This window comes from Geotrypetes seraphini, chromosome 1, assembly GCF_902459505.1.
Source record: "Geotrypetes seraphini chromosome 1, aGeoSer1.1, whole genome shotgun sequence".
NCBI classification, from domain to species: Eukaryota; Metazoa; Chordata; class Amphibia; order Gymnophiona; family Dermophiidae; genus Geotrypetes; species Geotrypetes seraphini.
Genome location: NC_047084.1, coordinates 42,477,306 through 42,504,619, shown reverse-complemented (window position 1 = coordinate 42,504,619; position 27,314 = coordinate 42,477,306). Strand labels below are relative to the sequence as shown.

At 41.3% G+C, this 27,314-nt stretch overlaps 1 protein-coding gene across 7 annotated transcripts in view; it reads left to right on the top strand.

Annotated features, from left to right (window-relative positions):
* IPO11 (importin 11) overlaps nt 1–27,314 on the top strand; it is a 568,146-nt gene that overhangs the window by 150,677 nt on the left and 390,155 nt on the right. For all 7 annotated transcript variants that reach the window (XM_033930425.1, XM_033930408.1, XM_033930455.1 and 4 more), the window contains exons 10-14: nt 1,750–1,942; nt 13,433–13,585; nt 18,753–18,796; nt 24,770–24,860; nt 27,162–27,209. In XM_033930425.1, coding sequence (XP_033786316.1) covers nt 1,750–1,942; nt 13,433–13,585; nt 18,753–18,796; nt 24,770–24,860; nt 27,162–27,209 — 529 coding nt within the window. The remainder of the gene's footprint in view (nt 1–1,749; nt 1,943–13,432; nt 13,586–18,752; nt 18,797–24,769; nt 24,861–27,161; nt 27,210–27,314) is intronic.

The window sequence follows — 27,314 nt, the reverse complement described above, 5'->3', positions numbered from 1 at the left end:
GTGGGAACAGGGCACCTAATACCCGTGAGTATTAAAGAACAGAATTCAAAATTCAGAAATACTCACAAAATACCGGTGATATCAACGTCCCTCCCGGAGGAGCCCCCACTGTTAAAGCCCGATTATGGCTGTACACACTCTGTCATTTGACAAGCAGATGCATCCGGGGACAATATCTAAGAGAAAACAGACACCTATTATCTCTCAAACATGTCCACTTTATTGAATGTTCTGTACCTCAATTTATATCATCTTACATGGGTAAGGGTCGTCAGCATATGACGTAAATGCAAACCATATCAGATCACATGCAACTTTAAAAGAAATAACAAAATCCTTTACTTATCTAAAGCCAAAGTCTAAAGGTGCTTTGGCTAACAAAGTCTTATCTAAATTTTCTTACAACTACAGCTAAGAAAACAATTAGATTCACTTTACTACAGAATAAGAAAACACATCTCTCAAATATACAATGGCCTTGTAGTATATCAGCAGGAGAAGGCAAACAATCTGGATTTACAACTTCAAACACAACTTAAGGAAAACTACATAATAGAATAGCCTTATAATATTTGGCAAGAGAAGGCAAACAATATCTGGATTAAACATAGCATAAGGACACACATCTTTTCAAACATTAGATGTCCTTGCATTATTACAGAGAAGGAAAAACAAACAGGGCCTGGGTTTCTTACTGCTCCAAAACACATTCTATGGAAAACTACAAGACGTGTCCCTTCAAGGGTTGGGAACCACTGCCTTAAAGAAATATGCATTGAGCAGAAAAACATCTAAAGGGCAATTTTGAAATCAAATTGAAAGATAGTTTTCTGGTGTGAAAATGTACGTTTGACACTGAAATTCTGGCCAGTTTTTGTAAAACATCCCGTCAGATTTGGACATAATATAAAAAATGCTTACTCTTATATATTTTTCAGAAGCACAATCCATTTAAGTGCCAGCTTTGGAAATCCATTATAACTGGAAGTAACCAGTTATATGTTTAAAGTAGAGGAGTGGCATAATGGTTAGAGCAGTTGCCTTAGCACCATGAGGTTGTGAGTTTGACTCCCACTGCAGCTCCTAATGACTATGGAGAAGTCACTTAACACGTACAAAATAAACACATATCTAAAATATGTAAACTGCTTTGAATATGTAAACCACACAGAAAAAGCATATCAGGTCCCACCCCCTTTACCCTTTATAACTGGTTTATCTGCGGTTTACTTTGAAGTATACATTCAATAGCTGAATTTTGCTAGTGAATATATAAGCTTTTCACCCATCATTGGCCTGCGCTAAAATATTCCTCCCTTTCTAACACATCACTTGGGTTATCTTGCTAATAACACCCTCCTCCCTCCTTTTTACAAAACCATGTAAGAAGTTTTTAATGTCAGTTGGCATGCTAAATGCTCTGCACTGCTCCACTGCTCATAGGAACTCTATGACAGTCAGAACAGTGGAGAGCATTCAGCGCATCGGCAGTTGCTAAAAACCTCTTGTGCAGTTTTGTAAAAGGGGAGGTGGTAGAGGAAATAACTAAGCTTAAATATAGGTCCATCAGCTATTTAGAACAAAAACAAAATCATATATGCAGCTACGAGTAACACTGCTGCTAACTGTATAAGTTATTTTGAATACCAGCCACAGTATTTGTTCACATTAGACTGTCACATTATATGATATACAATAGTTACTTGTATCTATATATTTTAAACAAAAATTGTTCCTTTTTAATTTCAGCTTTTGGACTTTCTAGGACAACATCCTTTTTCATTCATTCCTCTGATACAGAGGTCACTGGAGGTTGCTGTCAGCTATGTTTTCACAGAGACTGGCGAAGGAATTATTTTTGAACGTTTCATTGTCCAGTGTATGAACCTTATTAAAATGATTGTGAAAAATGATGCCTACAAACCATCAAAAAATATTGAAGGTATTGCTTTCTTCCCATCATAGTTTTTATTATTATTGTTATTTATTTTATTAATTTATTTTCTAACTAAACACTTAGGCCCTATTTTACTAAGGTGCACTAACTCAGTGGTTCCCAACCCTGTCCTGAAGGACCACCAGGCCAATCGGGTTTTCAAGTTAGCCCTAATATATATGCATGAGAGAGATTTGCATATAATGGAAGTGACAGGCATGCAAATCTATTCCATGCATATTCATTAGGGCTATCCTGAAAACCCGATTGGCCTGGTGGTCCACCAGGACAGGGTTGGGAACCACTGCGCTAACTGATTAGCGCGTGCTAATGCATGTATGTTAGTTTATGGACACGTTAGCATTTAGCACACGCTAATCGGTTAGCGCACCTTAGTAAAACAGAGGGTAAGTGAATCACAATAAAACATCCATAAAATTGTACATAACGCCAAATAAACTGAAAAACTTCCCCATATTCTACCTGAACTGCCATTATGCCAAAGGATATGTTAACCAAACCAAATATGCCTTCGACAGCCTCTTAAACTTGGCCACAGTCATGTCATGGTGTAAATACCCTGGCAAATTGTTCCACAAACTCGATCCTGCAATAGAAAAAGCAGCATTTTATACGCCATCAGTAGAACATCAATATACATACAACAGAAAGCCAGAATTCCAATACAGTAGTTATAAAACACTGGGCCCTTTTGCTAAAGTACATTAGATTTTGTGGCTTAACATAGAAAATTAACGTACAGTAGTTGCAAATCTAATGTTTTTCTGTCTTGCCTGTTTAGATTGTAAGCTCTTTCGAGCAGGGACTGTTTTCTTACTCTTTGGGCTCCTTTTACTAAGCTGTGATAGCAGTTTTAGCGCACGCTGAATTGCCGCACACACTAGGCCTTAACGCCAGCATTGAGCTGGTGTTAGTTCTAGCCGCGTAGCATGGGTTTAGCACGTTCTAAAATCCTGCGTGCGCTAAAAACGCTATCACAGCTTAGTAAAAGGAGCCCTTTGTGACTCTGTACAGTGCTGCGCGCGTCTGGTAGCGCTATAGAAATAATTAATAGTAGTAGTAAAGTTTTGGAGGTATGTACAGTATTTTTCATTAATATTTTGATTAGCTTGCGATAATCAGGCTGAAATAAGTGCAGAGACAGTGAACCCAGATTTTATAAAAGGTGCCCCATTTTGTACACACAGTTTAATTGGTTAAAGAGTGAATTAATGGCAATAAGTGAGCACTAACAATTGACATTAATTGGCACCAATTAGGATTTGCACAACTGAGGGAGGAACTGAAAGAAATCTCGATGAATCTGGAAGATGTACTGAGCCAAATCGACAAGTTAAAAAGTGATAAATCACCAGGATCAGATGGTATACATCCCAGGGTATTAAAAGAACTCAAAAATGAAATTGCTGACCTGTTGTTAGTGATCTGTAACCTGTCGCTAAAATTGTCTGTAGTACCTGAAGATTGGAGGGTGGCCAATGTTACCCCGATTTTTAAAAAGGGCTCCAGGGAAGATTCAGGAAATTACAGACCGATAAGCCTCACTTCATTGCCGGGCAAAATGGTAGAAATGATTATAAAAAAATAAAATTGTGGAACACGTAGACAAACATGATTTAATGAGCATGGATTCAGCCGAGGGAGATTTTGCCTCACAAATATGCTTGACTTTTTGAAGGTGTGAATAAACATGTGGATAAAGGTGAGACAGTTAATATAGTATATCTAGATTTTCAGAAAGCTTTTGATAAATTTCCTCACGAGAGGCTCCTGAGAAAATTATAGTGTCATGGGATAGGTGGCAAGGTTCAGTTGTGGATTAGGAATTGGTTATCAGATAGAAAACAGAGGGTTGGGTTAAATGGTCATTTTTCTCAATGGAGGAGCGTAAACAGTGGAGTGCCGCAGGGGTTTGTACTGGAACTGGTGCTATTTAACTTATTTATAAATGATCTGGAAATTGGAACGACGAGTGAAGAGATTAAATTTGTAGATGACAGTAAACTGTTCAAAGTTGTTGAAACGTATGCAGATTGTGAAAAATTGCAGGCGGACCTTAGGAAACTGGAAGACTGGACGTCCAAATGGCAGATGAAATTTAATGTGGACAAATGCAAAGTGATGCACATTGGAAAGAATAACTTGAATCAGAGTTACTGGATGCTAGAGTCCACCTTGGGGATTAGCACCCAAGAAAAGGATCTGGGTGTCATCATAGACAATATGATGAAATCTTCCGCCCAATGTGTGGCAGTCAAAAAAGGATGCAAATAGGATGCTAGGAATTATTAAAAACAGGATGGTTAACAAGACTGTTATAATGCCCCTGTATCACTCCATGGTGCGACCTCATATGGAGTATTGCGTTCAATTCTGGTCTCTTTTATCTCAAGAAAGATATAATGGCGCCGGAAAAGGTTCAAAGAAGAGCGACCAAGATGGTAAAGGGGATGAACTCCTCTCGTATGAGGAAAGACTCTTCAGCTTAGAAAAGAGATGGCTGAGGGGAGATATGATCAACGTCTACAAAATCCTGAGTGGAGTAGAACGGGTACAAGTGGATCGATTTTTTCACTCCGTCAAAAATTACAAAGACTAGGAGTCACTCGATGAAGTTACAGGAAAATACTTTTAAAACCAATTGGAGGAAATTTTTTTTTCACTCAGAGAATAGTTAAGCTCTAGATCGCGTTGCTAGAGGATGTGGGTAAGAGTAGATAGTATAGCTGATTTTAAGAAAGGTTTGGACAAGTTCCTGGAGGAAAAGTCCATAGTCTGTTATTGAGAAAGTTGTGGGGGGAAGTCACTGCTTGCCCTGTATCGGTAGCATGGAATATTGCTACACCTTGGGTTTTGGCCAGGTACTAGTGACCTGGATTGGCAACCATGAGAACGGGCTACTGGGCTTGATGGACCATTGGTCTGACCCAGTAAGGCTATTTTTATGTTCTTATTCTGTAACACTGGGCACCAAAATCCCACAACATACAATCCAAAAGTGGCATGACCATAGGAGAGTGGTATGGGCAGGTTAGGGGAGTTCCAAAAATTTGCATGCAGTATTATAGAATACTGGGGATATGCACCCAAATTTGTGTGTGGGATTTGGCGCTGTGCGCTATTCTGTAAAACCTGGAGCAACCTTTATAGAGTGTCAGTTTTTGAACTCCATGTACTGATTCTGGCCTGAAGTGCCTCCTATTTAAGAGATGATTTGTGGTCCTGCATTATTACATTACATTACTGATTTCTATTCCGCCTCAACCTTGCAGTTCTGGGCGGATTACAAAAGAGACAACTGGACATTTCCAGGATAATTACAGAGAGAATTCTGGTCATTTCCAGGAGAAGTTACAAGAATAATGGAGCTGTATATTTCAAGAGCTACAAGATGCTGTACAAATAGGAAATAGTGCAGATCCAGTATATATACCGTTAGGGAAGCAGTTGACATGCTTGAGGCTAAAGAGAAGGGAACTGGAACAACAGCTAATTGATCCAAGATGGCCGCATGAGGAGTAACATGAGTTTCACGCTCCCATTAACTCCTTGAAATACAATTTTGTCCGCTTTAAACTTTTTACCTGTTCTAGATGCCGAAGAGGAGGGGACGTAGCGCTGCTGGAGCCTCGCAGCTCTCCAGAACGGCCGTCTTCGGGAACATCGAAGAGTTGATGAGGAGAATGCAGGGCACGCCGACAGCTTCGGGGAGTTCCCCGCAGGAGACGCATGGCGGAGGCGCGTCAATGACGTTCACCATGGGGCCGGAGACATCGCTAAGCCCCGAAATAAGAGCACCTCCCCCACGCCCTCAGTTGACCAGTTCCCCGCGAGAGGAGGAACTTCCTGAGGTTGGAGTTCACCTCCTCTCGGAGGCTAAGGAGAACAACGCGGGGACTGTGCTGCAGGACTCCCTGCTGGAGCAGAGGAGTCTGAACGAGGAGACTGAGGAGGAAGCAGTGGGGGATGAGAGAATTCAACAGACTGCAGGAGGAGACATGCTGCCAGAGGGTGAGCTAATTAAATTAAAACTACAACCATTTCAAATTGTGAAGCCCCGAGAGGTTACATTAGACTCTCTGTGGGATCTGGTAGCCAATTTGGCAAAATCCATTAACCCGCAATTACAACAATTAGAAAAGAAATTAGAAAATCATGAAACTGAGATTAAAAATTTAAAGATTGGACTTGAGGACTCAAAAACTTCAACACAAAATATTCATCAAGAATTTAAAGTATCCCAACAAATTACTGAGGTATTAATCAAAGACAATACTAATTTAAGAAGGAAGATGGAGGCAATGGAAAACTTTTCTCGCAATAATAACCTCAGATTGATAAATTTCCCTAGGGTTTCTGTGATAGCCCCAAGGGAAATGTTGAAACGTTACATGACGGAAGTATTGGAGCTTCCTGAAGAGTCATTACCACCATTTACGCAGGTTTATTATCTTCCAAGTAAGCCTCAAGACCAACAACAGCAACAACAACAGAAATTGGGACCTGATTTAATGAATATATCTAATATTTTGGAAATGTCTGATAGAGAATTAGTGACCCCGGCAACCTTACTTTTGACAGTAGCTCTCGCACCAGATAAAAACTGGTTGCTGAGACTTTTCTTTAAAAATAAACAAAAAGAGTTTTTAGGTTGTAAAATTCAGATGTTCCCAGATTTGGCCAAGGATACGCAGAGAAGGAGACGAGAATTTTTGTTAAGGAAACCTGGTGTTTTATCTCTGGGGGCGACTTTTTACTTGCGACACCCATGTAAATGTGTTGTTAATTATCATTCTCATAAATATGTTTTCTTTGAGCCATCTCAACTGACAACTTTTCTCTCAACTGCATCTCTGGAGAAAGAAAGTGCTTAGTTTAAGAAAGGGTGCCTTAATCTCATCCGACTAGTTATTACCTGGTTTAAATAATTTCTTTGATTCGCCTATTTCCCTTCTTGGATCTCTTTGAGGACTTGAGTAGAAATTTATGCTCATATTCAATATTCTTTGATATATGTTTTCATTTGTATTAATTTCTTGCTAAATTTCCTTTCTGTACAAGTTATATGCTTGAATATATTGAAAAATTCAATAAATATTAAATTCAAAGAAAAAAAAAAAAAAAGAGAGAAGGGAACTGGTGAACGGGGAAGGAGGGGGGAGTTGCATTGAGGGGGGTCCGGTTGGGGTTAAGCCATCTGTATAAATTTTTTGAATAGGTGGGTTTTGATTTCTTTGCGAAAATATTTGTAGTCGTTTGTTGTTATCAGCAGGTTGGAGATAGTGTGGTCCAGTTTCCTTGCATGCGTCGCCAGCAGACTGTCAAATATCTTCTTGTGCTGGGTGCCTTTGAGTGGGGGGTAGGTAAAAGGGGTCTTAGTTCTTCTTTGCCTACGAATTAGCTAGTGGACGATTTAAGTGTAGGGTATTAATTGTAGTACACTCTCCATGCTTATTCTCTGCCCATGCCCCACCTACTTCCGCCCTGTAACATAAAATACTCTCAATATATGATGTAGCATGAAATAATCTTAAAAACTTTGCAAAGCAGTTATCTTTCTAAACCCTGTGTTAACAGGCTCACACACTTTAGTAAGAGGGCCCTTGATAAAATATTATAATTTTTTATTTTATTCTCTTTTATTTGGATTTGGCTCAATGTGTTTTCATGGCGTAGCTTACAATAAATTCAAACTGGGTGGTTCCTTCTATGCAGAAGACTTGCAGTCAAAGAACCTCATTTATTAATGCATTTTAACCAGTTAATGTGCATTCATGTATATTATCCCAGGACAAGCAGGCAGCATATTCTCACATATGGGTGACATCATCCACAGAGCCCCGACGTGGACAGCTTCACAAACAATCTTGCTTAAAGAACTTGAGAAAGTTTGTGACTGCTGCACCGTGCATGCATGAATGCCTTCCTACCCGACATAGGGCGCGTGTCTCCTCAGTTCTAGTTTTTCTGTGGAGCTGAGAAGTCCCTACTTCGAGTTTCTCTGTGTTTAAATTAGTGGCTTCCAGCCATGGCTCATCTTTTTTTCGTCGAGTGTGTGCTTTGTGTCATTCTTTTCTATAAAACTAAGAATAAAAAATTAATTAAATTTCTTTTTGTTTCCGTTTGCGGGGCCTACTCCACGGCCTCAGTCTTCGGGCTTCGATTTGGATGAGGCCATTTTGCCCTCCATGTCCCGTTCGGTAACCGGATTCAAAAAGTGTAGCCAGTATCAGTGCGCAATTTCGATAACTGACTTGCACAACTGGTGTATATAGTGTCTGGGCCCAGACTACTGTCCCGGGTCTTGTGTGCGCTGCACCATGCTACAGGAACGGTCTCTGAAGAACCGTCGAGTTCAACAGGAAAAAATCTTTGGGAGCATGGATCATACTCCTGATAAACCATCAATATCAGCCTCGACTTCGACATCGATGAAGTCTGTCTCTACCAAGTCATCGTCCTCGGGGAAGGCTGCACCATCGAAGACATCAACATTGACGTCATCCTCATCACCTGATGTATCGATGTCTACATCGATGTAACCAACTCAGGGTAATTTAGCTAAGAAGCCACCAGCTTCCCAGTTGGAGTCTCAGGCCATTCAGGCAGCAAGTCTAGTCATGCCTGCCATTGAGAGACCACTTAGGCGGCTTGCCTCCAAATCCCGAGGTACATACCGCTGCATCGGGGATACCGTCTACACCAGGGGTCCCCAAAGTCCCTCCTTGAAGGCTGAATCCAATCAGGTTTTCAGGATTTCCCCTATGAATATGAATTGAAAGCAGTGCGTGCACATAGATCTCATGCATATTCATTGGGGAAATCCTGAAAACCTGACTGGATTCGGCCCTCAAGGAGGGACTTCGGGGACCCCTGGTCTACACCATCAGTATCAATGCCTGGGTTGAAAGATATGCTCGAGGATATCTTTCAAAGGGAGTTTGGTAACATGATGGCACTTCTTTTAATACTCTCCCCCTTTGTACTTTTATTTAAAAAAAAAAGAAAGTTAGTCCAGGGAATTTCCTTGGCCCAGCATGTTCTCCCTCTTCTCTCCATTCCATTCCGATATTGCCTTCACCTTCTGTCTCGCTGAAAAATCCGCTGGCCTCAGTTGTGATTCAGGAACGTTGGCCGTGGCTCCCCTTCCTGCTTTCAATCTGCCGCGGTTCTGCCCCCCTCCCCCCGGCGGAATGTTTCTGAATCGCTGCCGAGGCTAGTGTATTTTTCATCAAAACAGGGGCGAGGGCGACATCAGACCGGTCCCTTTCTTCCTATCTCCTTCCCTACTTCCCTGTGCAGCAGCCGCAGCATTCCCTCTCCCTCCATTAACCACGAGAGGAGCCTGCACGAACCTAACAACCCGAGCCTTCAGCAGTGTAACTTCCCGGCGGCTCCTCTCACGATCGCCGCCTTCTCTGACGCAGGAGTGGCTCATGAGAGGAGCCTCTGCAGCGTCTTTGAAGTTGAAATAAACTTTGGCCCGTCTCCGTGCTCGCGGCGGGCTACAGCTGCCGCGGCCTGCAGCCACCGACAGCCGCCGCGGCCGACATCCGCCTTGCCGTATTTTTTTTTTAGTTGAAAGACGCGGCGGTGGCTCCTCTCATGATCCCCACCTGCGTCGGAAGTCCGACGCAGGCGGGGATCATGAGAGTAGCCACCGCTACGTCTTTCAAAGAACCGTAAGCCGCGCATGCGCACTTCCTATGGGTCGCTACAGCTCACGGAAAACGGACGCACGCATAGGAAGTGCGCATGCACGGCCTAGCCTTTTATTATATTAGATATATATATATGTAATTTGTAAATTAGGCTTGCTTTTCTAAAGTAGGCTGTGAAAACTGTAAGAATGTTTATAGCTATTCTGTATGCTGATTTACATTCTTTAATTTGTAATTTTTCAATTTGTATTTCATATCTTTACGTTACTTTTTATTCTTTAATTTTTTAGGGCTGCATTTCAAGTAAAATTTGTAATTGTCATTAATCGTGTGATTATTGGTATCTTACTTATCTTTTTTTCCTACCACAGCTCCCTGTGACTTGGGAGGAAAGGGGGGAGATAGATATCATGCCTCCAATTCTGTGATTAAAATTTTAATCAAAATGCAACCCTAATATAAATATACATTCCAGTTTTTTTTACTCATTCCTCCTTGTTTAACTTGTCAGTTCACCAAACTTTGATTAAATTATTCTTTTTACTTTAGTGTCTCATGGTAAGAGAAGAATAATTCATATCAGTAATGAGTATGATGAGTAGAATTTCAATCTTCTAGTTGTATATAAGTATTGCTTGAATTGCTGTCTTTGTACTCGTAGATTGAGATATTATAATTATAACTATGTCTTCATTCAAAATGGTTAAATGATTAATTCACATTTTTGTGTTTCTGTGGTTAAATCATAATACATTTCAGGATAAGAACATACTTTCTATAGAGGGAGACTAATATGAACTTGGGTAATAAATGCCTAAAAGCCAAATAAGTTAGTGTGATATGGTTTTATTGAGTCATACTAACCTGTAGCAATATCCCTGGAAATGCAAGGAAAAAGGCAATCTCAGATGTGAATCAGAAGAAAGGGAACAGAAATCCTACGTAAATTCAATGAAAAGAAAGCAAGTGGGGAGTTGGATAGAACATGTCAACTTTGAGTCAAACAATCTTTATTTCTAGGAACTTAAATTAAAATACATATAAAAGTACATGAATAAAAAGTCCTATAAATATACCCCCTGTTTTACTAAGGTGCGCTAACTGATTAGCGCGCACTAAATCCATAGACTAACATGCATGTGTTAGCATTTAGTGCGTGCTAAATTGATTAGCGCAACTTAGTAAAACAGGGCCATAATGTCTTTATTGTGGAATGATCCAGTTGATGACCCGACACGGTCCGTGTTTCGGACTCCAGGTGGAGACCTGCCTCAGGGGTGTGGTTATTGGTCTAGAAAAAATATACTTTACATGAAAAAAGATCAAGACTGCATAAATAAAATACAAATCAACATGAACTCATAGAAAAGAACAACATTAAGGGCTCCTTTTACTAAGGTGTGTTAGGGCCTTAATGCGCGGAATAGCATGCGCTAAATTGCCTCATGCGCTAGACCTTAACGCCAGCATTGAGCTGGCGTTATTCTAGAAGTGTACCGCATGGTGTAGCGCGTGGTAATTTCGTATGTGCGCTAAAAACGCTAGTGCACCTTAGTAAAAGGAGCCCTTAATCAATAGTTATAAATAATAACAAATAGCATGAAAGTGAGTATACTTAAAAGCAGGAAATACACATAAAGGAAAACATCAATAAGTCCATAATGTAGCATAAAGATACTTAAAAACTAAATGAACATGAAGATTTGTTTGTAAAAAATTAAGCATAAAGACTGGCCTGTTAAAAATATATATTGAAAGGAAACAGCCATATAAATATGATTTAAAAAAATAATATAAATCATGAAACTAACAAATATCATAATGAAAATGACATTCACCATAGGAGAAAACATACTTGTTAGTTTCATGATTTACATTACCTTTTTAAATTATATTTATATGCTAAATGTTTAGTGGATTCATGATAAGCTCTGTAGGGAGGGAGAAGAACTAATAGGCTAGGAACAAAGTCCTAGGAACAAAGAGTTCTGGCTCAGATGTTTAAATACTTGAAAGGTATAATATAGAACCAAATCTTTGCCAGGGAAGAAAAAAATGGTAAAACTCAAGGGCAAAACAGACCAAAAAACAATCCAATGAGTCTGCAGTGAAGAGTCAAATGACCAAAACAAGGAAAAAACTGCAGATACAATGTCCAAGGTGCAAAAAAATTTTTCGGGTTGGAGGGGGGGAGTACTGCCAAAGAAATTGGTTTTCCTTACCACCACACAATGATTCAGTGTTCTAAATTTGAGCTATGTGGTGCAGGAACTTCAGCCTAGACTTGTAATTTCAAATCTCATGAGATTTAGACTTGAAATGACGAGACAGATTCTGTAAAGGACATCGGTCTCAGGAGCCACCTAAGAAGTGGCCGAGAATGCATACTGGTGTCCTATACAGAATTGTGTCTGCCCTAATGAACAGATGCCTAACCCCACCTAAACCCCTGATTCTGTAACGGCACCCATGTCACAAGTGCTGGTTACAGAATCACACCTGCCTGTTCAGGGATCTCTTGCGGCAAGGGAATTCCAATCAGCTGAGCTGACAGGCTTACCCGAAGCTGAGTCCTGCTAGCTCAGCTGATCGGGGGTAAAATACTCCTGCCATGATCAGTTGAGCAGCTGCAGTAGAGGATCCCCAACATCAGCAGGAGGGATGGCACTCCCTCCTGCAGAACCCTCCCCCCCCGGTGAAGTCCCCCAGCAGGAGGGATGCCCACTCCCTCCTGCCGGAATCCCTGACACCCCCCCAAAGTCCCCCAGCAGGAGGGATGCCCACTCCCTTCTGCTGGACTCCCACAGAACTTCCATACCCCTCCAACCGGTAACACCCCCCAACACTCCCCCCAAGCCTCTAGACCCCCAAGCATAATGCCCCACCATACCTTTGTAGGTGAAAGTCCAACCAACTGGATGGTTATTTCCTCTGGCCAGCAGGCCCATCTCTTCAAAAGGGCAGGCCTTCCCCTTCCTTATGCATCGTGGGATGCACCAGGGAGGGGCCTAATGCTGTGATTGGCTGAGCTGCTTAAGATCTCTCCCATAGGGGCCTTAGGCATCTGCGCCAGTCAGGGTCTTAGGACCCCTTCCCGGTGCATCCTGGGATGCAATAGGCATGGCCTAAGATCCAGCCTCAACAATTAGATTCCATTCTGGCAGGAGGGAGTGGGGTGAGATTCGGAGGTTCCGGCAGGAGGGAGCAGGCATCCCTGCTGCCGATGTCAAGGGGGGGAGGGTTCCCTGCTGCAGCAGCTGCTCAGCTGATCATGATAGGGTATTTTCCCCCGATCAGCTGAGCCAGCAGGACTCTTCTGGCTCAGCTGATTAGGGATTCCCTTACTGTGATCAGTTTGGCTGGCCGTGTCTGGTTTTAGTTTTTGAAATGTAATTTCAGGCATTTGTCGTAGCCCTAGGGAGATACCTAGGGTTACTTAAGCTCACCCAAGACCATTTCCTGGCAAAACCACACCCATGCCCTGCCTTGGGCGAGCTTAAGTGTCCCGACACATCTCCCTCAACTGCGACAAACATATACAGTGTAGGTGGTCTGCCTCGGGGTTGTTTTGGGGTTTTTTAAATGTGCATCCCAATTGGCTGCTAGACAGTGATGGGACGCCTACCGCTGCCTACAATTGGGATGCCCGTTTATAGAATCAGCTCCAAAGTGCCTGTACCATGTGGCTCAAACTTACAGCAGTTATTTTATGTTGTTTTTGTTTCAATTTTTTTTCTTTTTCTGATTACTGAGCCTGTTTTAAAATACAGAGCCATGAATCTGGTAATTTCTTAACTGTGAATATTTGTTGCAGATAGTAGACCTGAAACCCTTGAAGCACATAAAATAAAGACAGCATTCTTCACATGTACAACCTTGATGGAGATTTGCAAGAGACTGGTTACTCACTATTTCGTGCTGACAGAGGAAGAACTGACAATGTGGGAGGAGGATCCAGAAGGCTTCAGTAAGAAATACTGTGTTAAAATTAGATTGATGAATGTTCTGCTTGGTTAATTTTTTAATTTTTTGTTTTTCTTCAACATTTTGGAGAATTAGTTTCTAGTGATGTAGGAGGGCATCTCATATGTTCCATGAAATAAGTAAAAGTTTTAGGCTTCTCAGCACATTTTTCTTGGGGAGATCAAAGAGAGAGAAATTGCTGTGAATTTTTAGTGTACAGTATATGGTTACATAGAGAGGTTTTCTTTTAATTATTTCACTTTATTTTTCCCTTTACCTTTTCTTAATCACACCTTGAACCAGATATCTATTTAATCTAAGTATTGTCTTGCAAATTAATGTAAGAAAAAGAGACCATCATTAGACTGAAATCTTTGTTCTGTGTTCTGTATTCAAGTAGTGTTGAATATTTAATTACATATCCAATTTCAGTCAGATTAGAATGGATTAGGCACCAAGCAGTTTCACAAAGCTAAATGTATTACTAATGGTACAAATTCCTAAAACTTTATATTGTATATGAAAAAATCTTCAAAAGTAAAATAGCAGCTTTTTGCAAAAGAATTGTCGCCCCCTCCCCTGTTATGTTGGTATAGGATAAGAGCATAAGAATAGCCTTATTAGGTCAGACCAATGGTCCATCTAGCCCAGTAGCCCTTTCTCACGGTGGCCAATCCAGGTCACTAGTACCTGGCCAAAACCTAAGGAGTAGCAATATTCCATGCTACCGATCCAGCTTCTTGATTTTTGTAGATGCTCTTTATCAGCTGAGTTATGTTTTTGAATATTCCCATTAGTGCTAGAGTTCTCCATAGTTTTTCGTGATAGACACAGTAAAAAAGCTTTGACTTGGCTTAGTTCTCTAGTTTTCATCTATTTCTCCCCTTTGTTTCCTCTTTCCTGTCTTTCCAGTCCTTTTGAGTGGCCTCTACTCCTATCTCCTCTACTACCTTATGATATTCTTCTAACTCTTATCATCATTCCTAATCCCTTTGATGATCTCATTTTGACTCTTAGCCACCTCTTCTTCACTAAGCTGAGGAGTAGCAGCCCATTCCTCAGCTGCCAACCTGCAAACATTTTCAAAATCAGTGAGGTAGTACTTTTGCAAGCTTATTTTAAGCATTGTGAGATTGGTGTGGTGTAACAATGTTTCAAAAATCAGAACTGAGGCTTACATATGAAGAGAACACATTTTTAACAAATTCTGTCCAGCTTAGTTAGGATAGTTGCTGTCATGCTTTCCTAATATACCCAGTGGTGTACCGGGGGGAGGGGGAGGGGGAGCGGTCTGCCCTGGGTGCAAACCATAAGAGGGTGCTCTCTGGGTCGGCATCATGGCCTGGGAATTTCCCTACTCTGCCGGTATTGAACCTTCTTCGCTGCCAGGTCCTGCTTTCATGGAAGCGGGAGGAAGGCCTAACGCCAGTATAGTAGCAAGTTAAGGCTACCACCAATGAGAAAACACTCTACTTCTTGTAGCCCACCAGGGCCTTCCTTCTGCCACCTCACTGATGACATGGCAGAGAGAAGCCCTGGCAAAGCAGGCTGCAAAAAATCTTACTGGAATTTGGTCAGTCGGGTCTGGAGGTGCTGCATAGGGGATGGAAGCAGAGCTGATTTTAGGGCCCCGCAGCTTTGGGGGGACCTCCTGTGGGTTGGCATGCCTTTCCCTTTCTTTCAGCGTTGGCTCACCATTGCCCTGTCCTTTTCCATTCCGCTGAAAAACTGAATCCTCTGTGCTTTCTTTCTGCCGTGGTCCAAGCCCAAGAGGAAATAGGAAGTTGTGTCATTGGGGGCAGAGTGTGATGGAAGGAACACGTGGAGGAGGCTGTGGAAAGTCCTTTGGTCAGTTTGTTAGCGGGATGGGGAAGACAGGGCAATATAGGACTGGTGCCAAAAGAAGGGGAAAGGGAAGGCATGCCAGCCGAGGAATCCCTCTAGACCAGCTAGCCTTTTTTTTTTTTTTGTAGAATGTGGGAGGGATTAAAGAAGTTCCAGACTGGGGGTGGGAAGGTGACATGAAAGGGAATAACTTGTGGGGCCCAGAAACAGGAGATTTAGAAAGATGGTAGGCAAAAAGTCTGGAGGGGGACAAGAGAAAAGGAGAGAAGTTGAACGTGGGGTATTGTGGAGGGAGGGAAGACAGTTGGGAAGAGAAAGGGAGAGATGGTGGACCAGGGAGGGAGGAAAAGATATAGGATGGGAGTAGTTGAGAAGAGAAAGGGGGAGATGGTGGACCAGGGAGGGAGAGAGATGGGAGGGCAGTTGGGAAGTGAAAGGGAGAGAAGTTGGACCTTGAGATGGAAGGGAGGGAAAAATAAATATTAGGTCTGGTTGTGGAAGGGAGAGAGAGATGCAGCATCTCTTTTATTCCTTCCATCTTATTCAGCATCAAGGGGGTAGGGAAGGAAGAGATTCTGCATGGAGGGGAATAGAGAGGTTTGACTCAGGGCACAAGGCAGGGAGAGAGAGAAGAGAGATTGTAGACAGTGGGAAAGAAATGTTGGATATGGTAATGGAAAGGAAGATACAGAAATGGATGTTGAGCATGGAGAAAGAAGAAAACATCAAATGGGCAGGAGTCCCTCGTGAGTGAGTTAACAGAAGACAAACAAACCAGAGCCTGGGACCAACATGATTTGAATAATAAAATGAACAGACAACAAAAAAGGTAGAAAAAAATAATTGTATTTTCTGTTTTGTGATTACAGTATGTCAGATTTGAAATATGTATCCTACCAGAGCTGGTGTTAGACAGCAGGCGTGAACTAGGACCTAAAAGAGAGAGGCAAAGTCTTTTTTGTTTATTTTGTTTACACTACAGCGTGGGCATGGGGTTGCAACCCTATGTAATGTTATGTTGTAACACTGTGAATGTTAAACTGTAACCCGTTCTGAGCTCTCTGGGGAGGACAGGATATAAAACTAAAATAAAATTACTAAAAATATTTTTTATATGGGGGGTAGTTGTAGGGTGGTGGTGGTGGTTGCAAAAAATTGTCTGCCCCGGGTGTCACATACCCTAGATACGCCACTGAATATGCCTATTGTATGGACTTTAACCTTGAACCTTGGCAGCTTAGTGATGAAATCCTCAAAGTATAGGATAGAACATAAGCATAACTGGGCTCCCTCCTTCCTTTTTTGCACCTCTTCTTGATCCTCCCTTCTGACCTCTTATCTTCATCCCTGAAGTCCCCTCTTTCCCAACCCCAAATTAATATAAAAAATTCTTCATCTACAAAATTCCCAAGAAACCAAAATAAATAATTCAGATATAAAGCAAGGTTTCCATTTTGAAGCTATATTTACATTACTAGCTTTATAGCCCGTTACATTAACGGGTGCTAGAATATGTGTGTGTGTGTGTCCGTCTTTATTTCTTTCTCTCTCTGTCTCCTTAGCCACTTTCTGTATTTCTGTCTTTCTTTCTTTTGGCTGTCCACCACACCCCTTGCGTGTTCCCCCTGTCCATTCTCCCTTCCTTTTACCTCCCCTGTGTCCACCACCACCCCTTCACTGCTCCCCTTAACCAGCAGCAGCCCTTCACCCTTTGTTTTACCTCCCCCCTGTCCATCAGCACCTCTTCCTGATCCCCCCCTGTCCAGCAGTAGGCCTCCCTTCCTTTCCCCCCCCTGTCCATCAGCACCTCTTCCTGCTCCCTCTGTCCAGCAGTAGGCCTCCCTTCCTTTTTCCTCCCCTGTCCATCAGTACCTCTTCCTGCTCTCCCTGTCCACCAGTAGGCCTCCCTTTCTTTTCCCCTCCCCTTTCCAACAGCACCTCTTCGTGCTCCCCTTGTCCAGCAGTAGGCCTCCCTTCCTTTCCTCCCCTTTCTCTATCCCCCCAACAGTCCAGCATCTCTGTATTTACCATCAACCAAGCATCTCCCCTCTGTCTCCTCCTGTCAGCCGCTGTCATGGTGTTCAGCTCCGGCGCGTTGCTCAAAGGCAGAGCAGCGCCAGCAGCAGCAGCGTTTCCGGACACTGAGGGAGGCCTTCTCAAGGGGGCGGGACAGGCTGCTGAGGAGCTTCGGGGGCTGCTGCTGCTGTTAGCCCTTGCAGCGACGTCTTCTGATATTGTTTAGATTTTTACATGTCACCGCTGAGCTGGCGGCAGTGGCAGCGCTGCTTTCCCTCTCAGCTGGCCGTTTTTTTTTTTATTTGAAAGTCGCCGCCGCTGCTGCAGCTCCTCGCTCGATCCTGGTGCAGTTCGAGAGAGGAGCCGTTACGATGCACAGTGAGAGCCGGGGTTGAGGAAGGCCATCGCAGCTGTGTAAGTTTTTTTTTAAATTTGAAAGCCGCCGCAGCCTGGGCCGCGCATGCGCACTCGTATTTTCGCGACAGCTCAGGGAACACGTTTTTTTTAGTGCGCATGCGCGGCCTATCATTTTATTATATTAGATTCAGTAAGCAGAAGAATTCAAATTGTTGCATATGTGCCACATTATTGTTGCAGAATATCCTGCATATCCTCCATTTTCCTATTGCATACTGAGCTGCAACAGGAAACTGGAGGATATGCATGCTTGTCTTATTCATTTGTATGCAGGAAAAAATATATACAGATACATTATATACATTGTGGTTATTTGTTTGTGTTAAAAGCCTAGGGCAGTGTTTTTCAACCTTTTTACACATATGGACCGGCAGAAATAAAATAATTATTCTATGGACTGGCATCGGTCCGTGGAACGGTGGTTGAAGAACACTAGGCTAAGTCGTGGGCCAGAACCCGCCCATCTCTACCCAATCTCCACCCCAGACCCCGCCCCCATAATAGTACTAATTGCACCTTACACGTCCCATGCCTCATCTGGAAGCCTTCCATCTGACGTTGCAACGTCAGAGAGAAGGCTTCCGGTTCAGGCGCAGGATGCCCGTAGGAGCCACTGTCTGTGGCTTTGTGCACTTAATCAGTTAGGAAGAGGGAGCTGGTTCAAAGATAATGCCACATCGATCGCACTGTGGACCGGCGGTTGAAGAACACTGTTTTGGACCTGATGCACATGCTGGCCCTGTGGACTGGCAGGAAATTTCTGTGGACCGCACTGGTCCATGGACCGGTGGTTGAAGAACACTGGCCTAGGGTCTGATTGAGTCATTTCCTATGGATCTAGATTGACAGAAAAGTCTTTGTGAATAACACTTTTTTTGTTTATTTTGGTGTAGCAGTGGAAGAAGCTGGAGGAGACTCTTGGAAGTATAGCCTGAGGGTAAGTTTTAGTGGTCTCAATTAGTGTTCCTCTCCTGCTGATTTTCCCTTTTCTTCAAGCAAGTCTGTTCTCTGTAATGTCCTCCTGCATGGAAATATTCCAGTCATCCTCCTCCTCAAGCCACCTCATTTGGATCTGTCTGATCCATCAAGTTTCTGCTCAGTCTCTAAACTGCCTGAAAAACTTGTTCTCTCTCAACTCTCTTCTTTTCTAAACAAATCTCTAGCCTGATTCAGGAAAGCCCATGGCACCAAAACCATCCTTACAACCAGTGAAATCAGGACCTCTCTGGATAATCAATTTTTTTCAGTTTTAGTCACCTCTTTGGATCTTACTTCAGTGGATCATGGCCTTTTATTGGTGTCTTCATAGCCTTGGATATATGGGCCCTGTCCTTTTTCTGGTATTGTTTCTTTCTTTCACACTACACCTTTCAAATTTCTCAAAATCAGTTTATTTCATCCTCCTGCCCTCTCTCGTTTGGAGTCTCTCATGGCTCTATTCTTGATCGGTGCCTAAGATCAATAGTATAAATTTGTTATTGGTGGAAAAAATTAAGACCTTTTGGGATCTGCTATGTTCTCTAGATTTTAAATTCCAAATAGGTGTGATACTCAAAGGTTGCTTCTTGCAATAAAACCGTGTTTTTTTATTTATCATTTTTTATTTGTAATATAACAAACATAACATGCCAAGAAAAAAACAAGTGTTAAGACATTCCCAGTCCAACAATTTATTCATGATGTACATTGGTTCTTCTGTACAAGACATATCCTAAACATGAGGACCTCTAGCACCCCCACCCTTTCCCGTAGACCTTGGGTAGATAGGTATGAAGAGCCATCCGCAGATCTGAATTGAAGACATTCATAAGATAGCTATAAAGGGGAAGCACCGTTGGTAGGTGATTTTAATATATCAGACATTGATTGGACCATCCTAGCAGTGGGATGGTTTAGAAGCAAGGAGATCTTGGATTCACTTTAGGAAGAATTGTTCCGGCAGTTAGTAATGGAACCCACGTGGGATAGAACTATTTTGGACTTGGTGTTTACAAATGGGGGAAGTGTTCCTGAGGTTATGGTGAGTGATCATTTAGTATCTAGTGATCGCAGAATGGTGATGTTCAATATAAAAATGCAGGATGAGAGGACTTACTCTAGGTTGAAGGTTCTAGCTTTCAGAAGAACTATCTTTGTTAAGATAGGGGTATACTTCAAGGAAGAGTTAGTTGGATAGGAATAGCTGAATGAAGTAGAAAATCAGTGGGCAAAACTGAAACAAGCTATCCTAAAGGCAACAAATCTTTATATTAGGAAAGTACATAAAAGGAAAAGAAGGCTGTTTTGGCTATCATATGCAGTAGATGAAAAAGGTGAGAGAAAAAAGGTTAGCCTTCATAAATTACAAGATGTCGCAGAAAGAGGAACAAGAAACGTGAAAAGCTGTCAGAAAAGCAAAGATGCAAATGGAAGAAAATTTAGCTGATAAGGTGAAATTGGGGAACAAAATGTTTTTTAGATATAAGTGATAAGAAGAAGTGTCAGAATGGCATAGTGAGGCTCAAGGCTGAGGGGGACAAATATGCAGAAACCAATAAAGATAAGACTGAACTGCTTAGCAATTATTTCTGTTCTATGTTCACGGATGAAAGACTGGGGATAGGATTGCAAAAAATGAACGCAAATGGGAATGGATGTGTAGTAGACTAGGAAAGATTCTCAGAAGACTATGTTTGTGAGGAATTAGCTAAATTAAAAGTAGACAAAGCAGTGGGGCCTGACAGGATACATCCGAGGGTACTCAAGGAACTCAGAGAGGTTCTAGTGGCTCTGTTGCCTCATTTTTTTAAATGCTTCCTTAGAGTATGGTGTGGTCCCAGAGAACTGGAGAACAGTGGATATATTCCCTCTGCACAAGAGTGGAAGAAAGGAGGAGGCTGGGAATTACAAGCTGGTTAGTCTGACTTCGATAGTGAGTAAACTAATGAAAGTGCTTGTTAAGCAGAGGATAGTGAAATTTCTAGAATCAAATGGACTGCAGGACCTGAGGCAGCATGGTTTTATGAGAGGCAAGCCTTGTCAGATGAATCTGATTGATTTCTTTGACTGGATGACCAAACAGTTGGATATGGAAGGGTCGCTAGATGTAGTGTACTTGGACTTTAGCAAAGCTTTTTACACGGTGCCACATAAGTAACTGATAAATAAACTGAATGAATGCGGTATGGGTCCCACATGATGAATTGGATTAAAAGCTGGTTAAGTGGAAGGAGACAAAGAGTAGTCGTAAATGGACTTTGCTTGGAGGATAAAGATGTTGTTAGTGGAGTGCCGCAGAGATCTGTCCTTGGGCTGGCTCTATTTTAACATCTTTGTGAGTGATATTATGGAAGGACTGGCAAAATTTGTCTTTTTGTAGATGATACCAAGCTCTGTAATAGGGTATACACTCTGGAGAATGTGGATAACATGAGGTGGGATCTAGCAAAGCTTGAAGAATGGTCTGTAATTGGCAACTAAGATTTCATGCTAAAAAAATGCAGGGTCATGCACTTGGGCTGCAAAATTCCAGGAGAACAGTGTAGTATATAGGAGGTAAAGTACTGTATGCAAAAGAAGAGTGAGACTTGGAGGTGATTCTATCTGATGATCTCAGGGGTGGCAGAACAGTTAGAAAAGGTGACAGTCAAAGCCAAAAGGATGCTTGGGTGCATAAGGAGGAGAATGGCCATTAGGAAAAGGGAGGTGATAATGCTGTTGTATAAGTCTCTGGTGAGGTCCGGTTTGGAATATTGTGTGCAGTTTTGGAGACCCCCACTTTCAAAAAGCTATAAAGAGGATGGACTCTGTCCAGAGGGCTGCTACGAAATTGATTAGTGGTGGTTGTCATAAATTGTATAGGAACAGACTTAGAGACTTTAATATGTATACTGTGGAGGAAAGACGGGAGAGAGGGTGTAATGTACAGGAGGTGAGTCTTTTTCAAATGAAGGAAAACTCTGGAAGGAGAGGGCAAAGGATGAAGTTAAGAGGTGATACTCAAGAGTAATGTAAGAAAAAGACTTCTTTACAGAAAGGGTGGTAGATGTGTGGAATAGTCTCCTGATAGACGTGGTGGAAATTAAAACTGTATCTGAATTCAAGATAGCATGGAACAGATATGTGGGATCTCTTAGGGAGAAGAGGAGGTTGTGGATCGGCAGACTGGATGGGCCATTTGGCCTTTATCTGCCGTCATATTTCTATGTGTCTATGAAGAGTGTTCCATCCATTTTATGTAGGGTTCCCAGACCTCAAAGAAGATTGACATACAATTGTTTGCTAGTGCAGTCAGCTTAGACATGTGGAAAATAAGTTCCAGTTTGCAGAAAAGTTGCGGTTGAGATGGTGGGTGGACTTGTTTCCCATATACTTCCAATGAAAGGCGGCTTGCAGTAAAAACGTGGAAGGCAAGTTTAGAATATTTACTAGGGAGTGCCAGAGAAGGTACATTGCAGCAGGGCACAGCCCAAGAATATGCAAATAATTCTATGTAAAATCTCTGTAAGTAGTTCAAACACCATGTCTCAGTAGGGGGAGACCTTTGGGCATAAAGAAAAGTGCCCTGTTGCCCACAGTTCCACCAACAGTGATCTGAAGTTTGTACATACATTTTATGCAAGCACATAGGAATAAGGTACCACTTATATCCATTTTCCACCAAAAAGCTCGCAATTGATATGCGTACAGATTCTGAAAGATCTTTTCCCATCTATGAGCAGAACAACTTTGACCCAGGAGACCCTCCCATAGCGGAATGAACTTAATAGGTGGAGGGGGGGAGCTGTTGATTGAGTGTTCTATAAAAACAGGAAATACACCCTCTACTACTGCTTCCACTAATAGCCCACTCTAAAGGTGTTTCTTCCTGCTATAATTCAACAAGAGCTTTTCTTTGAATAAAATCCTTCACTTGCATATATTGAAAAAGATCCGAAGGAGCCAGATAATAAGCTTCCACCAGTTCAGAAAAAGCTAGCATGTTATTCTCCTAATGAAGTCTCCTAGCTCAGAAAGACCCTGAGCTTCCCAGGTAAGATACCTGGTATCAGTCCTACTGGGCAAAACTCCCTCTGCCTCCAACTAAGACCATTTTTGACTAAATTTAATCTGGTAATGATTGGGCAAGTTTTAATAACTAGTCAATTGGACTAATGTAATTCTTTAATGGTCTGAGTAAAATTGTTTAGCTAGATTGCAGCTAGTGGAAAGCACCGCTGTGAAACTGATAGATAGGAAGAGGAAATAGAACCATGTTACACCTATGTTGGCCAATCTACACTGGATGAATTACTTTTAAAGTTTTTTATTTGGTGTTTAATACGTTAATTGGCAGATGGTGAAATGGCTGTTTTATGTAACTTGATGTTGAATGAGAGCAAAAATGCCAAGTAACAGGCATTTGGAGATGCAGATCTCCCATAAGAGCCATAGAAAACGCATGTTGCTTCTGAGCAACAATGCCAAATAAAGGGTTAAAGCTTTACAGTGGAATGTTCTAAATTATTTGTCAGGCAAGCTGAGTATATATGTACCAATTTATCTTTTGAATTCATCTCAAAATCACATGCTCCAATTACCATCATTGGGTAAAATATGATTGACTGGAACATAGAAAAGAGCATTTTGTTATGCAGGATCTAGCTTGTGGAATAAGTTGCCAATTTAATTGCAATCCATGAAAAGTTATTTGAGTTTTTGAAAGTTAGTGAATTTTTGTATTGTGAAGTGAATTATATTTTATGGAAAGTCATGTGAGTTTGAATATTATGGTAACATAGATTTTTTTTTATTAGACTTTTTATATTGTTAATGAGTAGATTTGATAATGAGGGTTGCAGTTGATTGTCTACTATATCAGGGGTAGTAGTATTTCTTGTATTTTGGAGTGGGTTGTATGGATGTGAAGGTTTACTCATTGTAATGGTACTATAATTGTTATTGTATGATAAGATGTTTTTAGAATTGTAAACCACTTCGGTTTTGAGCGGTATATCAAGTATTAAAGTTGAATCACTTACCAATGGTCATCATGTGTAAGCTGCTGCAGGACCCATTGCAGAGAACAGGGTTTGATGCTATAAAATGGGCCCTATGGCACATAACACATGATAAATCCTTAGTAATTGGCTCCCTTAGTAATAGATTATCTGGTATAGAAGAAAAGTAGAGCTTGACACACCAAGTATTAGCAGAAACAAACTTTAGTATGCAATATTTCATCCTGTACCCTGAGCTTTCATAAGAACATAAGAATAGCCTTACTGGGTCAGACCAATGGTCCATCAAGCCCAGTAGCCTGTTCTCACGGTAGCCAATCTAGGTCACTAGTACCTAGCCAAAACCTAAGGAGTAGCAATATTCCATGCTACCGATCTTTCTCAATAATAAGTTGCCAATTTAATTGCAATCCATGAAAAGTTATTTGAGTTTTTGAAAGTTAGTGAATTTTTGTATTGTGAAGTGAATTATATTTTATGGAAAGTCATGTGAGTTTGAATATTATGGTAACATAGATTTTTTTTTATTAGACTTTTTATATTGTTAATGAGTAGATTTGATAATGAGGGTTGCAGTTGATTGTCTACTATATCAGGGGTAGTAGTATTTCTTGTATTTTGGAGTGGGTTGTATGGATGTGAATTTCCTCCAGGAAATTGTCATTAGGGTTCTGTATGAACTGAAACATTGGTGATGTACTAAATTCCAAATATAGGGGTGGGGGTGGGGGGGTTCTGCTGACATTTGATGTGTCCAAACTCAGCTATTTTTTTTTTTAATCTAATGAGCTGACATTGGGAGTTTGCCAGCATTCTGTTACAGCAGCTGTTATCATGCTAAACTGTAATTCAAAATAGGATGCAGACATTTGAAATTGTTGCAACCATTATATATGGCTACTTGATAAATACTGTCTCTTCTTTTCTTTCAGCCATGCACAGAAGTGCTTTTCATGGATATTTTCCATGAATATAGTCAAACTCTAATTCCTGTTCTTTTAGAAATGGTTCACAGTATGCAGGGTAAGAGAATACTGCTATTACTTATTATTTCTATAGTTCTCTTAGATGTACATAGCACTGTACACTAAGCATGTATGAGAAAGTCCCTGTTTAACAGAGCTTACAATCTATTCAAGACATATAAACAAGACAAATAAGGGATCAGGAATTGCTCATTGTGGAATGATTAAAACAGGCATGGGTACTGAACAGGTAAATAGGAGTTAATAGTTAAAAGCAGCCTCAAAAAAGTAGGCTTTTATCCTACACGTGATCTGAATTCAACCAGAGATGGAGCTTGATGTACTGACTCAGGAGTCTATTCAGGTATATGGTGCAGCAAGATAAAAGGAATGGAATCTGGAGTTGGTAGGGGAGGAGAAGAGTACAGATAAGAGACACTTACCTATTGAATGGAGTTTCTGTAAAGGAGCGTAGAGAGATAAAAGTGGAAAGATACTGAGGAGCTTCAGAATAAATGCATTTGTACTTCAGTAAGAGGAGTTTGAATCTTATGTGGAAATGGATAGAGAGCCAATGAAGTGACTGGAAGAGAGGGCTAATATGAACATAGAGACACTGTTGGAATATAACTTGTTGGAGTTGGTGGACTGGAGAAGGAGAGATGGGGAGAAGATGGAGGGAGGGAGATAGACTTGGGGGAGATCATGGAGAGGGAGAGGAGAAATGGGAGGGATAGAAGAAATAAAGGATCTAAAAACAGGAGAGGGAGAGAGATGGTGGACAATGGGATTTAGGGAGGGAAGGAGCAGAAAGGGAGAGAAGTTGTACACAAGGGATGGTGTGTGTGTGTGGGGGGGTAGAGATACTGGATAGGAGAGTAGTTGGGAAGAGAAAAGGAGAGCTGGTGGAACCTGGGGTGGTGGGGAAGGAGGCAGAGATGGTGGATCTGGGGATGGTGGGATCCATCGCTGCAGCTATTGGAATAGAGATGAAAGAAAGGGAAGGTACCAGACCTCCGGGGGAGGGAAGGGAAATAGAAGGGGAGGGCAGAGATGGAAGATGGATGGTTACCATGGAGAAAGAAGAAAACAACAAATTGGCAAGAGACCCTGGCAAGTGAGTTATCAGAAGATGTTTGTCGCAGAGCCTGGGACCAACATGATTTGAATAATGACTAGACAACAAAAGGTAGAAAAAAATAATTTTATTTTCTGTTTTGTGATTACAATGTATCAGATTTGAAATTTGTATCCTGCCAGAGCTGGCATTAGTCTGCGAACGTGAACTAGGATTTAACAGAGAGAGGAAAAGTCTTTTTTGTTCGTTTATTTTGTTTATACTACAGTGCCAGTGGGGGTAGGAGAGGGCAAAGGGGGTGGAGTAGGTGAAGAGGCTATAAAATAAACCTACCAGGATGTTTGGGAAAAAACACCAAATTGGGCAGGAAAATTGAATCAAATTGAAAAATTGATTCAATAGGCTGAATCGAATCGAAATATTTTTTTCCTCAATCGGGCAGCACTACTTGACACGGTGCCTACTTGCACCTACCCAAAAAGTAGATGTGGTTAAGAGCGGAAAATAGGCATGGTATGACTTAAGCATCAGTAGGCGTCTGTGTTAGGTGCTGGTAAATTTGGCCAGGAAAACATTGGCCTAATATACCAGCATGTAATATTATGATGCCTACTACTACTACTACTACTATTTGTCATTTCTATTGCGCTGAAAGGCGTACGCAGCGCTGCACATTTAACATTCAATAGATGGACCCTATGCAATTCTATAAATGATGACTAGCAGTTGATTGACAACTGCGCCGAATGGCACTTAGGAGTTAGGCACCACTAGACATTGTTTATAGAATTGGGCCCATTGTGTTTGTGATGGGAAGGGTATGTCATAGGGGAGGGTGAGCAATTAGGAGGGAGCTCATTGCATTTAATAATTTTGGCCCTCTTTTTCTAAATGCTAAGTGCTCTGATATTCATAGGAATTCTATGAGCTTTGAAGCAGCATCAGAGCATTTAGTGCTCTGGGCTGTGGTAGAAACCTCTACCATGGCTTAGTAAAAGGGGGGTAATTTAATTTTTAACAGACTTTCCAAATAGTTGGAAAAAAAGCAATAATTAAAATTATACAGTGTGTTACATAATGACTTTAGTGTTCTAACATCTATGCAAGAAGGCATTAGTCATGATTTATTTAATATTTTACAATAGTCTCAGAATTTGAAAGTATCCTAAGTAAACAATTGTAATATCAATAGAGACATATATTGTTTGGACTTAGATTAACTACTTTAAAATGTATATTTATGTTTAAAAACTAACAACAATTAATTTACATTTTTTAAAGGTCCTACTAATGTGGAAGACACCAATGCTTTGCTTATTAAAGACACTGGTAAATTATTTATTTATTTATTTTTATTTAATTTATTTATTGGGATTTATTTTCCGCCTTTATGAAGAGATTTACCCAAGGTGGTATACAGCAAGTTACAGTTCA